Raw genomic sequence first — 14746 nt, forward strand, 5'->3', positions numbered from 1 at the left:
TTTATTTTCATTTACAAAACGTTTTTCCTCAAATCTGGATATATCATCGGTGTGCATGGATCATAAATCAAATTGCGCATTGGAGTCTGTTATGTGGATCAATGCAAATTTACCGATACAAAAGCTGAATGCTTCCAGAGCTGCCGGTGGACAGTCAATAAATGTCTCTATGTCTATTTCAGCTTGGTTTGGGAAATAATTGTGGATAAAGCGGTGGAAAACTGCAACTAAACGCTGTTTCTTTTATCGTGATGAGGAGCTGGACGCCGGATTGTGATTAAAATCAGATGCAGTCACAAAAGTTACAGGCAACACAGTCGCTGATGTGCTGTTATGTATTCAGAGTCAAAGTCTGATATAATATTCTGTCAGAAAACAAAGTCAGGTTTACCAAATCACCACAAAGTTTGCTGAGTTTTCAGTCTGTTGCCATTTTTTCTGACCATCCTCACTGGTCACCGGCCAATGCTACAAAGCCTCCGGTGGTCACTTCCTCCGCCACACTGTTGTCTGATTTTCCCATTCGCTAGCGTAACATGGTAAGCGGAGTGTTTTGGGAGATCCACATTTGACCGTCATTGAAGGAACCACTTAAAGGCCTGTAGTTCTTCTGTGCCCCAAACTACATCACTATACATGTCAAATGATGGCGCTGGTGCTGGATGAACAACAGATTTTGCAGCTGCACCCCAGAGACACCAAGAACATCGGTGACAACTGCAGTATTTTTCATACTATATCCCTATTTCAGATAGCTAGAAATAAGGCTGAAAATTGGCAAAATGGTCCTTTAATGCCATTTTTACCAATCTTATTCAGATATTGACATATTTGATGTCCATTTTGTTTGGATTTATCACTCATATATGGCCTCTTTACAAGCTTAAAACTGCCAGTAAGCCTCAAGTCTTGTTAAAATGCTCCACTAAACTGTGATCTCTGAGGAATAGCCTTCTTATTTGTTGTTTCAGCTGTGTTTTGTTTTTATGAGGCATTTCAGAAATACCGAGAACTTATGTGTGATGCATCACGCTCCAGTAAATCTCAATAATTCAGCACAACATGACACAGCAGACTGAGGTAATGAGTCCAATGAAAGCAAGAATAAAAGCTCTTTCTTTACTGCACAATACTGTGTTAAAGTGGACTGACTGCAGTTGACAATAGTTTGATGAAACAGAATGGTAGAAGCTACACACAAGTCTTTAAAAAACAATTTGGAACTTACTTTTACATCGTATGAATGTCACATACATTCACACAGCATACTGTGTCAGTGTATTTTGTTTATTTCAGCTTTACTAACTATTAAAACTGTTCTGTAACACTGGTCACAAGAATGTGAACAAATCATTGCCCACATCTTATATTTTTTTCAGCCTTTCAAATAGCTTTGGTGATTAAATTGGCATATTTGTTCAATTAATAAGTTAGGAAGTAACCTCTACTAGCAACCGCTACTGCTAAGTGCACTAGATGCTGGAAAATTGACATTTCTTTCTTTTTATTTTAAAATTTGAATGGTTTTATTTTAACAAAATGGAAGAAAATGTCAGATGTTTAAAATTGAATGATAAATTAACTATGCAACATTCATTACACATTTTTATCATCAAAATGCAGCCATATTCAACTTTCACACAATTAATAATCATAATTAAAATCAAATAACCTCACATGTAAAAAGTCACTGAACACATGTCGGTTTCAATATAGTGAAATGTGTAAAACGTCCAGTGTGTTCAAGTGTTCCCAGAAATACACACATGCTTTGAAGCTCAGAGGGGTTTTCACATGTGATTTTTTTGTTAAAGGAATCTACAGAACAGTTGGTGAAAGTGCCTTTGGGAACGGAGGGCTATGGTAGTTGAAATAAAAGTGCAGTTAGTGATTGTGGCATTAGAAATAATTCAACCTGAGCGGCATATTCTAAGTTAAAGGGGAGTTGGAAATATTGCTCAGCTAATCAACTGTAAAGTTCTATTTTCTGAACAGTGATGGCTCTATCTATAATTCATTTATTCACCTACCTCAGTGGATTGTGGCTTTAGAGAGTGTAGTCATGCTTCTCATGTATCATGTATCTGCTACATTAGAGAGAAGATAAAACGCCTCCACTCACATCCAATCATCATCATGGCCACGGCAAAGATTTTCTCTCCGTCTGTCGTTGGGGCAATATTTCCAAAGCCGATGCTCGTCAGGCTGGTCATGGTGAAGTACAAGGAAGTGATGTAGACAGAGTCCTTGTTTGGGCCGCCCTCCCACTTCCCTGAACCGCTGGCGTTGAAGCGGTACGGCGTGCCCACCGTCTCAGCCAGGATGTAGAGCCAGCTGTCCATGCGCACGATGTTGGTTTCTTCATCGATAACCTCGTAATCACCGATGCTGTACCTGGAGTATGAAGAGGCAGGAATAGTCAGTGATGTATTAAACATTTAATTTCACACTTCACCTTTGAATTCGCTGGTGTCTTCGAGGAAGGCTGAGAGATGAGAAAAAAAGACCTCAGAATAAAAATTAGGGGCAATTACCAAGGCTTGAGACTGAAACCAACGTGGAAATACCTTAAAGTGCAATGCCACCGACAGCTGCTAGATGCTGGCTCCAAAAAACCCCTGACTCCAATTGACTCCCATTCAAAAGGCGTCAACTTCTCTTTAGAAATACTTTAATTTCAGTGTCATTATAGTCTCAATCACTAAATTCAGACCCTCTAATAAGTGTGCTGGTGATCATTTTGGAAATTATCGCTCCATTAATAAGATTTGAAGACTTATAGTAGCTTTGGTGTCTATCCTGTGGGTGTTGACTGACAGCTGTGATTGACAGTTGGCTCACCTGCTGCTCTCCCAGTGGCTCCAGGAATCACTCTGAGTCAGACTATTGTCGCAATATTTCGGTAAGTTTAATGTTACTTGATTATGATACCAGCACAATTTAGCTAAAGCAGCTAACATTAACCTAAGTGTGCACCACTCTGTAGCGTTAGTGTTCAAACTGTCTCAAATGCAAACATCTATATATGTTTACTGTCTGTGTTATTTTCCTTCCTTCTGTCTGTTTTTGGATTTCTGCTGATGTGGAAATACTTTTAAAAGGAAATACATTTATATCTTTTGTGTATTTCCTTTTAAATGTTCAGCACATGGTTCATGTCTCACAGTTTTTAGACTTCATTTGACCTGATAGAATTTGACAAGAGAAAGGGGTGGCTGCTGTTGTTGTGAACGGCTATTAACTGCTGTCATCTGAGTTAATGATGGTTTAACTTTTTTTTTTTTTTTTCAACTTGCTGCCACAGCTTGTCATGTGACCATAGCAACCACAGAAACCACACAGAGGGCAATGATACGGGAGCTATTTTTACTGGTACCTGAGTTGACTGGATTTGGAGCAACATCAGCTTCAAAGTTTGATCATCATTATTATCATTATCAAACTGTATGTTAGTTGAAATCTTGTAGATAGACATCATATTATGGTTGACAATGAATATGAAGAATCTTATAAAGGATGGGTCAAATGTTTGTCATGACATTAAAATACACTGAACTGAGTACACGTGAAAATATGAGGATTTGTACAGCTGGAAATACATCATAATTTAACCATAAAAGAACATCTGCAAAGGAAAAAATAGTGTTTAGCATCAACTATCAAACATATTTTTCCTGTTTTTATGCATGCAGGATAGTACTGTAAGTTGTCAGTTGTCTGTAAGTCGTGTTGGCATCTGTCTGTGTCAGTGTGTCTGATCAGTCTGTGTGTGAGTGTAGACGTTGTCATAAACATAATAAATCAGGCACAACACATGATGGAAACTTAATGCTTCCACCACACTTACCCCCCTTAGAGTAGATGATCTGATTAGACTTTGGAGGCCCGTGCTCCATAAATTTGCATTTTAATGAGGAAAAACTAATTCTCTTGAAACCTCTCTAACTCTTTGTGGCTTTAAGGTACGGAAAACACATCGTTTTAATGTGTGAAAACAAGTATGTTGACAAAAAAATAACATAGATAATTAATGCATTAATTAGCTTAATCAATCGCCTCATTATAATAATTGGCTGTGCTATTAATGTATAACGGTGACGGCAGAACGTAACAGTCTCATAATGTGTTATGTAATTTATATGTGCAAGTATGGTAACTCCAACCTTAAATTTCTCTGTTTTTATTCACTTTTTGACAATTGTATGAATGAAACCCTGATTGAAATATATATACTGTCCATATTATGTTGCGCTGTAATGGCAGATACGGAAAAAAATGGAGATTCTTTGGTGAAAGGTAATAAAAAAATGAATAAAAACTAATGTCATGACTGTGAACATACCAAATGCAAGCCAGCCAGTGAGCAGCCAGTCCAAAAACACACACCAGCAGGACCAGCACAGCCGCTCCGTACTCGATGTAGTGATCCAGTTTACGGGCGACCCGACCCAAACGGAGGAGCCGGACCACCTTGAGTGAACTGAAGAGACTGCTGATCCCCTAAAAGAAGAATGAAAGAGGAGAGGCAGACATCAGAAACAAGATTTGTAGAAGACAAAAAGAATCATTCATTGAAGATTTGCTGTCAGTTTGTAATTAAAAGTGTAAATTAGTTGACATATATATGGAAGTATATTATTAATATCAAAATGGCACTGCTCTAATACTTTATCATTGTCAATATTTAGATTATAGTCCTAGTTTTTAGTTTTAGTTCAGTTTCTAATTAAAATTTTACTTATTTATGATTTTCTTATTCTGTTTTCCCTTCTTCCTCCCTCTTACATCACTCGTCTGTCTATCTATTGATCTGTCTATCTTGCACAATATGTACTGTCTTAAACAATGTAGGTGCACAATCAGCAAGTACACAGTCTGATTTTGAAGAATTACCTTGTATAGCTTTTCATGTAAAGAAATAATGCGCAAGATTTAATATACTTTAATTGGAAAAAACACATCAAACATGTCTGTGTGAAATTTCTGTGTCTTGCTTAAACTGTATATGTTTATTGTCTTGAAAAAGAGAGATCCTAATGAGACTACCTGTTTAAATAAAGGATCAAATAAAAAAATGGCACAAAAAATATGTTATATATATACAGTATATGTAGTTTTTCCCTGCTGTTAACATCTTTGTTGTCTGTTAACTTATTTATGAAATAAATATAATCTTCAGCAGATTTCACTCTAAATAATCATATTTTTTATCATACAATAGTAACAATGAAACCCAATGTGAACATTAAGTTTGATGGAGTGATGTACTCCTGGGTTTGTTCAGGCTTTGACTTCCACATCAGATATTTAAAGTATATATTTAAACTCAAAAATGTGTTTTGCGTCTTGTTGCTTCAGTTGGATGTTTGAGCTTCACTGTGCAGAATGATGTTTATGCAGAGTTTGACACTAGAAGGCTGTTTTCACTTTCATCTGCTAAAGGGGGGGGAAGTTTCTCTGAGCTCACTGAAAATAAAGAGTTTAAGCCGTTTACCTACGATCTTGATTTGTGACATCACAACTAGTTTGGAAGCCAATCCTGGTTGAATATAAAACTTATACAAGTGTGATGTGGAAACTTGAAGCCTCTCAGTGCACAAACACTGAGAAAGGACTTCACAGTGAAGTAGGAGACATCTTGTGTCCGGCAGTTGAGATTTTGAAATTAAAAATATTTGCATATTCATAGACTCTGGATTTTTAATGAGGGAGAAGGAGGAGATGTCATGTATGAATGTGTATGAACTTGTCTTGTGAAGTAAATATACGACATTAACAGCAAACACAGAATATACAAAGAAGATGCAGAAAAACGAAAGTGTTAACATATCTGGAGTCAAATTTAAAAACATTCCTGTGCAATGTGATGAAATATTACAACATCTAGCGGTTACATAACCAGCAGCTAAATGTCTACTCAGCTTAGCTGTATATTGAAAAACCCACCCAGGGATTCAAACAGATATTTACAATCCCATCAGTCTTCTTTGTGACGGTCTGTGCCGGTGGTACTCTGTGTTTGTGTGTATGTGTGCGCGTGTGTGTGTGTGTGTGTGTGTGTGGTGGGAGGGGTATTGATTTTGCTAATGTGCTGTGGTCTGCAATGCGAGTACAACTGCAGCGCTCGCTGTCACTTGATCTGATCTAGCTTCCTGCCAGACACCTCAGCTCCTCTTCAATCCCTTTACAGACTTGAGCCTCTGACACAATTCAATTATCAGTGCAATCGTGCTTTTGAGTTCTGCAGGAAACTCTGCAGATACATAGTTGATTTTGAGTTAGATAAGAATATGAACAGCACTGTGCCTTACTGTAAATATAGAGCTAGAGCAAGTAGAAAGCTTAGCTTAGTCTAAAGTTAAAAATACACACCTACTAACACCTTTAAAGTCACAAATTAAAATGTATATCATTTGTAAGCTTGAAAAACAATAATTTGTGGTTTTACAGGAAGTTTCGTGCTAGCTGTTTCCCCCTGCTAACAGTCTTTATGCTAAACGGTGTTAAAGGGCCAAGTTTTAATCAGCTTTTAATCAAATTCCTACATTTAAAAACACAAAGATAAATGTAAATTTCAACTTCTGACACCCAAGTTAGCTATCCAAATGGTCAAAATCTAAATCTTTCAAATGTGGCTAAAGATTATTTATATGAATCATCATATTAAAGAATTAGGAAATTGATATTATATTTTTTTCTTGCCTGTCTTAGACTCTCAGCCCCTATTGAAGACGTTTCCTACTGGAGACAAAAAAGAAAAATATACAAATATGTAAATATATACTTTTACATTTTAAAAGGAAAGTCCTAAAACAGCTGGGTTCCTAGAAAATATTACTTAAACAGGAGTAAGTAGTGAAATTGTTGGGGACTATATTCAGCTGCGGATTAATATACATATGGTGTGGTAGTGAGTACGGCATCAGGATGGTGTATCGACAACAGTGCCCACGTTCAATGTAATGAAGGTATGTAATTGCCTGCGGATGCACAGACAATATTTGTTAGTAAGATCAAATCATTGTTATTTTACTTTTCATGTTGATAATCACCAGATTTATCCTTTAAGAACCTTTCTTTTCTAATAATGTATATTTTCAATGCCAGGATGATGTGGTAACACTTATCTTTAACCCTCCCTCTATTTAGCACTTATAAACAGTGTATAAACACTTCATAAATAATTTATAACACACAATAATGTAGTTGCTGTTTAAAAAGTTAACGTTTTATTGATTGCTGTGAGCCCATAAGAGGATGCTGGTGTATTAACAGATGAATTACAATATAGTAAAACAGAAATGTAACAATATATAGAAGAAGTTATAACTGTTGACAAATACTGTACATTAATAATACTTTTTAAAAAATCATCTGCTTATAACTACATTATAATGTCTTATAAAGCAGTTATTAAATGTTTATATACTGCTTATAAATGCTAAAGGGGGACTTAAAGTTAAGTGTTACAGATGAAGTTTTAACCCTTTTAAAGTATTAGTGTCCTGTTGCCGCAGACATGTTTTTGCTGATATTAGGACTGAATCATGAAGCTTTAATGAAGCTGTTGTTCATTTTACAGATTGTAGAACACAATAGTTCTTATCTCCTGGCAATGAAATGCTTTAGCAGGGGGGGAAAAAAAAAACAAGCTGCAAAATCCATAACTCGCTTGCTGTGACATTTATTTCATGCATTGATGCTTCTGTTGCTGCACTCTCATCGAGCACTACAGCTGAAACACTGGTGTGAGAATAAATGTTACAGCGAATGCGGTGAGTGTGCGACCACTGTGGTTAAAAGCCTGATGGAGGGTTTATGTGTGACGTGTAAGTGCGTGTATGTCTAAATAAAATAAAAAAACCACAAAACTGTTCATTATCATATGCTAATCAAACTGAAGCCTACTTGAGTGACAGCTCGGTGGTTCCAATTCTTCCCATCGCGTCCCATGCATGAATACAGGCAGAAGTGGAAGGGGGGGCCATGCAAACAGAACGGAGGGATGAAAAAGAAGAAAAAACAAAAACGAAGCACAAGTAAGAAAAAAGAAGACACTCGATCAGTGGTAAGCGATGAATAAACACATGAGAAAAACAATATTCAATAAAGGTTTCAAATGAAAAGAAACACACACACACAAAAAAAACAACCTTATCTGTGTTCGTAAAGCGTGTGCAGAATGACTGAAGCATGCACCGAAAGCTCCGTCACTTTCTGTCCCCAGAAGAGCTTTTTGCTAAAACTCTTGGACAGCGACATGAAGTGGATCATTTTGTTGTTGTTTTGAGTTCTCAGTCATTACAAAGTGAAATGACACAGTGACTATGAGGCTCAGTCAGGCTCGAGGTGATGTACAGCGATTTGAGATTGCCTAGAATAACTTTGACAGCCGCTCCTCGTTAATGTTCTTCCCTTCCCTATTTGGAAACCTGTTGGGGCAAACAGCCATCAGAGTTATTCATGTCAGTCGTTAAGGTCGGTAGCAGTGGCAAGATGTTTCGGCGCCGGTTTAATAACACGGGCAATTGTTTACGCGCTCTCATTTACCCTTGCCATGGATTGCCTCAAAGCAATTTGGAGCAAATTGGAGTCACTGAGTTGTTGCGGAAACACACTGAGAGATGATCCTGGAAGTGGACGGTCATAGCTTTAATGCTGGCTTACAGTTACACCCCTAACATGCTCAAAGTATGACGCTGTATTATACAGGTTAGGACTGAAACGAACAGTTATTATCATTAACATTTTCATTAACTATTTAAATAAGTCTATAAAATGTCAAAAATTGTAAAAAGATTCACATTTTTCCAGAGCCCAAAGTGCTATCTTCATATTCCCTTTAAATTGCTGACAGATATTTAATGTATAATGATATCAAACACAGAAAAGCAGCAAATTCTCACATTTGAGAAAGTTGAACCAGAAATTGTTGACTTGCTTGATAAATGATACATTAGTTATCTACATTTTTACATTTCTGCTTCTCATCTACTCACTAATTGTTCAGTACTACTATAGTACACAAAAACAATATGCCTAACTGCATAATGACTAAATAATCTTACATAATCTAGTAGGATAATGCTGGTGTTGATTTATCTTTTTATTACATCCACCAAATCCCCTGAAAAGACAAAAAATCAACAATTCATTCTGCCACAAGTTTTCTCTGTGTAGCCAAAGGCTGAAATATCTCTTCCATTTCTTTTTAGAGAGAGAGAGGGGTATGACATGCAACAGTGGCCCCAATATTTCCCATAAGCCTTAGACATTGTGGGTTAAACGTCAGCGCTCGACAAATGAGGCGAGTCCATCAATGACAACCGCTGCAGTGCATAACGATTTGTCTTAGAATATAAAAAGTGAACCCGAGGAACTTGCTTCATTTTTTCAGAAAGGCCAAAGAAAAAACTGCTGAATGAGAGATTGTACCGAGTCCAGATGTGACGTCATGACTTCGGCTGTCTATAAAGGGGATTCTGTTGAGAGGATCGTATACTGCAGGACATCAAATCACAAAATCAAAACAACTCTTTAACACTACTTATTATTTATAGTAATTGAAGTATTTTATAGTTATTCTTTTCATCTTTCAGTCATCTCATTTACCTTGTTTTGTCTGAGCGATACATGATGGTAGTTACCTCTCACCATTGAAAGTTCACAATTAATCCGCCCATTATTTTCTCGAATAATCAACAATTAATTAATCAACAATATTTCAATTGGTTGTTCTGTCCAACTCATAATCCAACACCAAAAAAATAGTCAGTTTACAATCTTAGACGACCAAAGAAACGAGCAATTATTCTGATTTGAGAAGCTGGAAGCAAAGACTTTTTTTAACGCTTAACTGAATTTCTAAACTATTGCAGATTAATCGACTGATCATTTGAGCAGCAATAATTCTCAGTAGATAACACTACAAAATTACCAACCTACTTTATGGTGCGACATATAGTGAACACTTAACTATTTCAGATGCAGTCTGTGTTATTGTAATGAAGGAGTCACATAAATGCATCTTTAACGTGTGTTTGGACAACAGCCTTTTATGACAAGGAGGAACAAAGTACATCAGGCTATACAGACAGTACTCGTTATTATTGTTTTCAAAGCTCAAACAGCACCAGCGTTATCTTTCAAATCACAAAAGGTTGTTTTCTTTTCTGCTGACCTCTTTCCTCCAGCCAGTTGAACTTGTCAGCGTTCAGGATGCTGAAGCGTTGAAAGAGCAGAAAGGGTCAAAATGCTGGACCTGCAAATACAACTCAGAGCTCGCTGCCCACAAACAAGCCTCTTGTTTTGAAGCATTACCACAGCATTTCATATTCCCCTGTAGTGCATGTGCTACCAGACAGGCCCTGAGAGCCAGCCAACACTGTGCCGTTAAATGCTATCACAGCATTTTACACAACCACACTGTCGCAATAACGCACACACATCATGAGATGTGACACATTTAAGCACACACACAATGATGCATTGATATAATGAAAAGTGCAGGACCCTGAGGCTCCATTTAATCAATGTGTGTGTGTGTGTTGGAAGAAAAGAAACAGGAATTTTCAGAGATATTTGTGGTTCAGAAGCTGTGGTTGCACTGTAAAGATACAACTGATTTTCAGTAAATAAAAATCACCTAAACATACAAAATATTGTGTGCTTACATGCAATATTTTAGCATGAAGGCATCCTATAACATGATGTTCTTTCCTCACAGAAATAAATGCAGGTATATGCAATCTTATATCACAACTGAACAACACATAAATATCTTTTTCTTTCTCTGTGATCAAGATAAAAGAGAAAAAAATTAGAGATTCACCATCATACAGTAATATTTAATCACCTATATAAGTAGTGGTATCCAGTTAAAGTGAAGTTACTGACTCAAAATGCTTGTTTGGCAAAAATAATGTGCCTTAGTCTGATTCACAGCACATGTTCTCCCATGATTCAGTTCTTTTGTCAGCTGCCATAAGGTGTTAATGGTTTTAGGGCATCAGTGACACAGCGGAGCACTGAAGAGTGTGTCGGTTTAATAACTTAACGCTCCCTCCCCAATTAAAATGTGCCAATTATCTCAAGATCCTGTGATAACTCTCCATCAAACACTCCTTATTATGGCTGCACATTTATAAATTCACAAACAAACATATTATTATTGTGCTGCTTATTCAAACTCAGTTCTTCACTGTGACTGTACAGAACAACTAGCAGTGAGCAGGATATGATATGAAACATGTTCCTGCATGGAGACATGATAAATATGACACCGTGTCAATCAACTCATAAACCATGATTTGTTAGCATAAAGACCAATCAGTTTTTTACTGTTACTGTAAATATCAATCCAACCAAAATTGGATTTCTGAGGCTGATATCAACATCCATGTTTGAAAGTTTCACATATTTTTGATAAAGGTTCCCTTAAATCTGTGTTTTTTAAGAATTGTGAGCACAATATTAAAAAATTGTTGAAAACAGTTGAAAAATAAATTTCTGCACTCTGATGGATGAATATATTTAATGGATTTCTGTTCTACAGTTTCTTGTTACTCATCAGGTGACACATACGCCGAAACGTCATATCTGCAACCGATTTTTCAGACTAGATCGACTATTTGCTCAATCTATTTGCTTATGTTCAAGTTTCTTTTATATAAATTGTTAGTTTGCAGGAGGATATGAACTTAAGAGTTTGTGAATAAGACTTTTCTCCAACATATAAGATGTTGGGTAAGCACACACACATTAGATAGTGAGTGCTGACTGTTTTCTTTGCCTTTTTGAGAGTAAATTCTCTATTAAAATTGTAATTATTAACAATTACACAGGACCAGCAACCTTTTTCTGGATAAAATGTCTGAGACTCCAACTTATAAATATAATTTATGAAATATTAAAAGTTTTTTGAGGTTTGGTTTATACCCCTAATGAACTGTTAACTGCTAACAGCCTCTCAAAACCTGACTAGATCCTGCCATCTTAGTTTTTGCTTTGATATTTAAGTCTGAAATAATCCACTGACTAGATAATTTTTGACTCACAGCCTGTTAAATGTCCCGAAGCTTGCAAACATCCACCTAAACTAGGTGTTACAGATATAAAATGAAGCAGGATTCTCACACTGCTGATTTTTCGCCTAAAACTTTATCAAGAAACTGATTTCGGCGGGTAGTTTGGGAGACATTTGATGTTTTCCAGAACAGCTGCTGTGGTTTTTCTAGTCAGACGATTGAAAGTAGAGACCAATAACAGCCCAGTCAATGATGCATTCATCCGTTCAGGTGTAAGAAAGGTTCATGCTGTCTATTGTACACTTGAAACAATGTCTGATGCTCTTAGCAGACTGCATCGAGACAAGCTGTGAGCTGGTGGTGCAAGGTGAACAAATGCTAATAGGGCTGCAAGTAATGTTATTCTCATCACCGATTATTTGTTTTCAATTTATTGATTAATCATTTAGTCTATACTTGCCAGATAGTGGAAAATGTCCATCACAAACTCCCAGAGCGCAAGGTCTTCAAATTCAAAACAGAATATATTCAGTTTGCAGTGATTTAAAAGAAAGGAAAAGACAAAAATCCAAAAATGTGAGGTGCTGAAACAAATGCATATAATTATTTCTGCTTCTAATAGTTCAACAACTGATAACTAGTGAGTGGTTTCTTGGTCAGAAATTATTCCCTATTTATGAAGAAACAGATCCTTTGAACACTTAATGACTGTCCTGTTATTTTTATTATTAACTAAACTGCAGATTATTGTCCTGTTTAGCTGATTTATCATTTTGTGTATAAAATGTCAGAAAACTGTGAAAAACAGAGCCAAGAGCAACATATTCAGATTGCTTGTTTTGTCTGACCGACAGTCCAAAACCCCAAAATATTTGCTTTACTATCACATAAGACAAAGACAAAGCAGCAGATCCTCACATTTTAGAAGCTGAAACCAGCAAATGTTCGGCTCTTTTGCTTGGAAAACGACGAAATACGATTAACAGATTATCAAAAAAGTTACTGATTAATTTTCTGCCAACCAACTAATTGATTAATTGACTACTCATTCCAGCTTTACGTCCATAGTCGGCACAAACACAAGCAACCCCAAATCTCACACCACACTAACAACCGCCGCACTCACCTCATCTACATTCTCGAAGGCGTTGATGACATCATAGGGCAGGCAGGACAGCAGGTCGATAACAAACCAGGTCTTCAGGTAGTTCATTCGAATCAGCTTGGGGTCGGAGATGACCTCGCCAGCGGGGCCCACGAACGTCGTGTGGAAGTTTAAAACGATGTCCACCAAGAAGATGACATCCACGATGCTGTCCACCACCAGCCACGTCACGTTGTTCTGCTTCGTCTTGAAAGAGACGTTGTAGGGCACCATGATGGCGGTGTAGAAGGTGAGGATGAGGATGACCCAGTCCCAAGTGGTCTTGAAGAGGCAGTAGTGCAAGATGATGTGAGGAGGGGTCTTGGGGGTCTCCTGTTTGTACTGAGGTAGGATATCTGAGCCGAGCTGCAGTACCTGCCAAAAAAACAGTGTGTCAGGAAAACTCAGAAACACCAAAACATGTATAAATATACGCAGTGGCTTGAGGCTTAAATTGTGTCGTCCTGGTGGTGGCTGTAGCTCACCTGCTCATAAGAACTGCTGTGTAAGTCTCTAACGCTAACTGACCTGATCTAAATGACTCTTCTCTTCACAATTTCTCAGTTTCTAAGGTTTACTCTCTTTTATACAGTGCTTGTGTTTTCTATCAACGTTTCAGCTGCAAAGAACTTAAATCTGTAGAAGAAACCCCTCACAGCAAAGTGACAGTTTCCAGACATTTCTGAGCCTTTTCTTAGTAATCAGGAATAAAATCACATACATCCTCCGTACCTCAGCTAAGCGGGAGTGTTTGTGGACGTTTTCTCCTTTGTGAACTGTGGGCTGCAGCTGTTGTAAGACGCCTCTACTGCTTGTAAGAGCTCGAGTCAGTCTGGCAAACTTTCCCCAACCTGAGGATAATAAAAACACAGTATATGTACAATTGTTACTCACGATGAACAGTACAATAGTAGTAAATGTACAATATATGTGTCTAGTGTTGCTACCAACAGGTGCAATCCAATTTGGACAGCACAGCTATGGAGGGACCACACACAGTACTTCCACCTTTACTACTAACAGAAACTTTTTTTTTAACAAACGGACTTATTCTCTGGGCAACTCTGTTGAGGACAGGCTCAACTATTATGAGTTCATGAGTACTACATGTATGTCAGTTGTTTTGTTGGTCCGAGCTAAAGTATTTCCAGACGTACCGGCCGTCACCAGAGTGCGACCTGTTGATGTAGACTGAACTACAGTTTCATGACAATTCCACATCCTGTTTTTGCTGGTTTGTAGTCGCTCTCTTACACTAATTCACGTTCTGTTTTGGCTGTTGTCAACAGTTATACAGTCCCGTGGGTAATTTTTAGTGTTGTATGCTGATAACCACCATGATGGGGGGGCGTATTTGACTCAATGGGTACCTGCCAGAGCACATGCACAATGCACAGGGTCGAATGGTGATCGCTGGTAGACTACTATTATCTGTACCTCTCTCATTTGATAATCTTTGTATGTAAAGTCTTAGATCAAACATGTTTGCCACACAATTTTAAGGCATTTCTGAGTGTCACAAAATCAGAAATAGATGCATTTTTACAATTTTAAACACTCTGAAGTAGAAATAACT

At 37.4% G+C, this 14746-nt stretch overlaps 1 protein-coding gene across 2 annotated transcripts in view; it reads right to left on the reverse strand.

The window, feature by feature from the left end:
- The window catches only part of kcnh1a (potassium voltage-gated channel, subfamily H (eag-related), member 1a), a 43081-nt gene that overhangs the window by 16243 nt on the left and 12092 nt on the right, over positions 1–14746 (reverse strand). The window contains exons 5-9 of one of the 2 annotated variants that reach the window (XM_044373629.1): positions 13903–14021; positions 13153–13545; positions 7909–7935; positions 4343–4500; positions 2123–2394 (exon numbers count right to left, since the gene is read on the reverse strand). In XM_044373629.1, the coding sequence (XP_044229564.1) occupies positions 2123–2394; positions 4343–4500; positions 7909–7935; positions 13153–13545; positions 13903–14021 (969 nt within the window). The remainder of the gene's footprint in view (positions 1–2122; positions 2395–4342; positions 4501–7908; positions 7936–13152; positions 13546–13902; positions 14022–14746) is intronic. The other variant, XM_044373630.1, reaches the window with a different exon arrangement.

This window comes from Thunnus albacares, chromosome 14, assembly GCF_914725855.1.
Source record: "Thunnus albacares chromosome 14, fThuAlb1.1, whole genome shotgun sequence".
NCBI lineage: Eukaryota > Metazoa > Chordata > Actinopteri > Scombriformes > Scombridae > Thunnus > Thunnus albacares.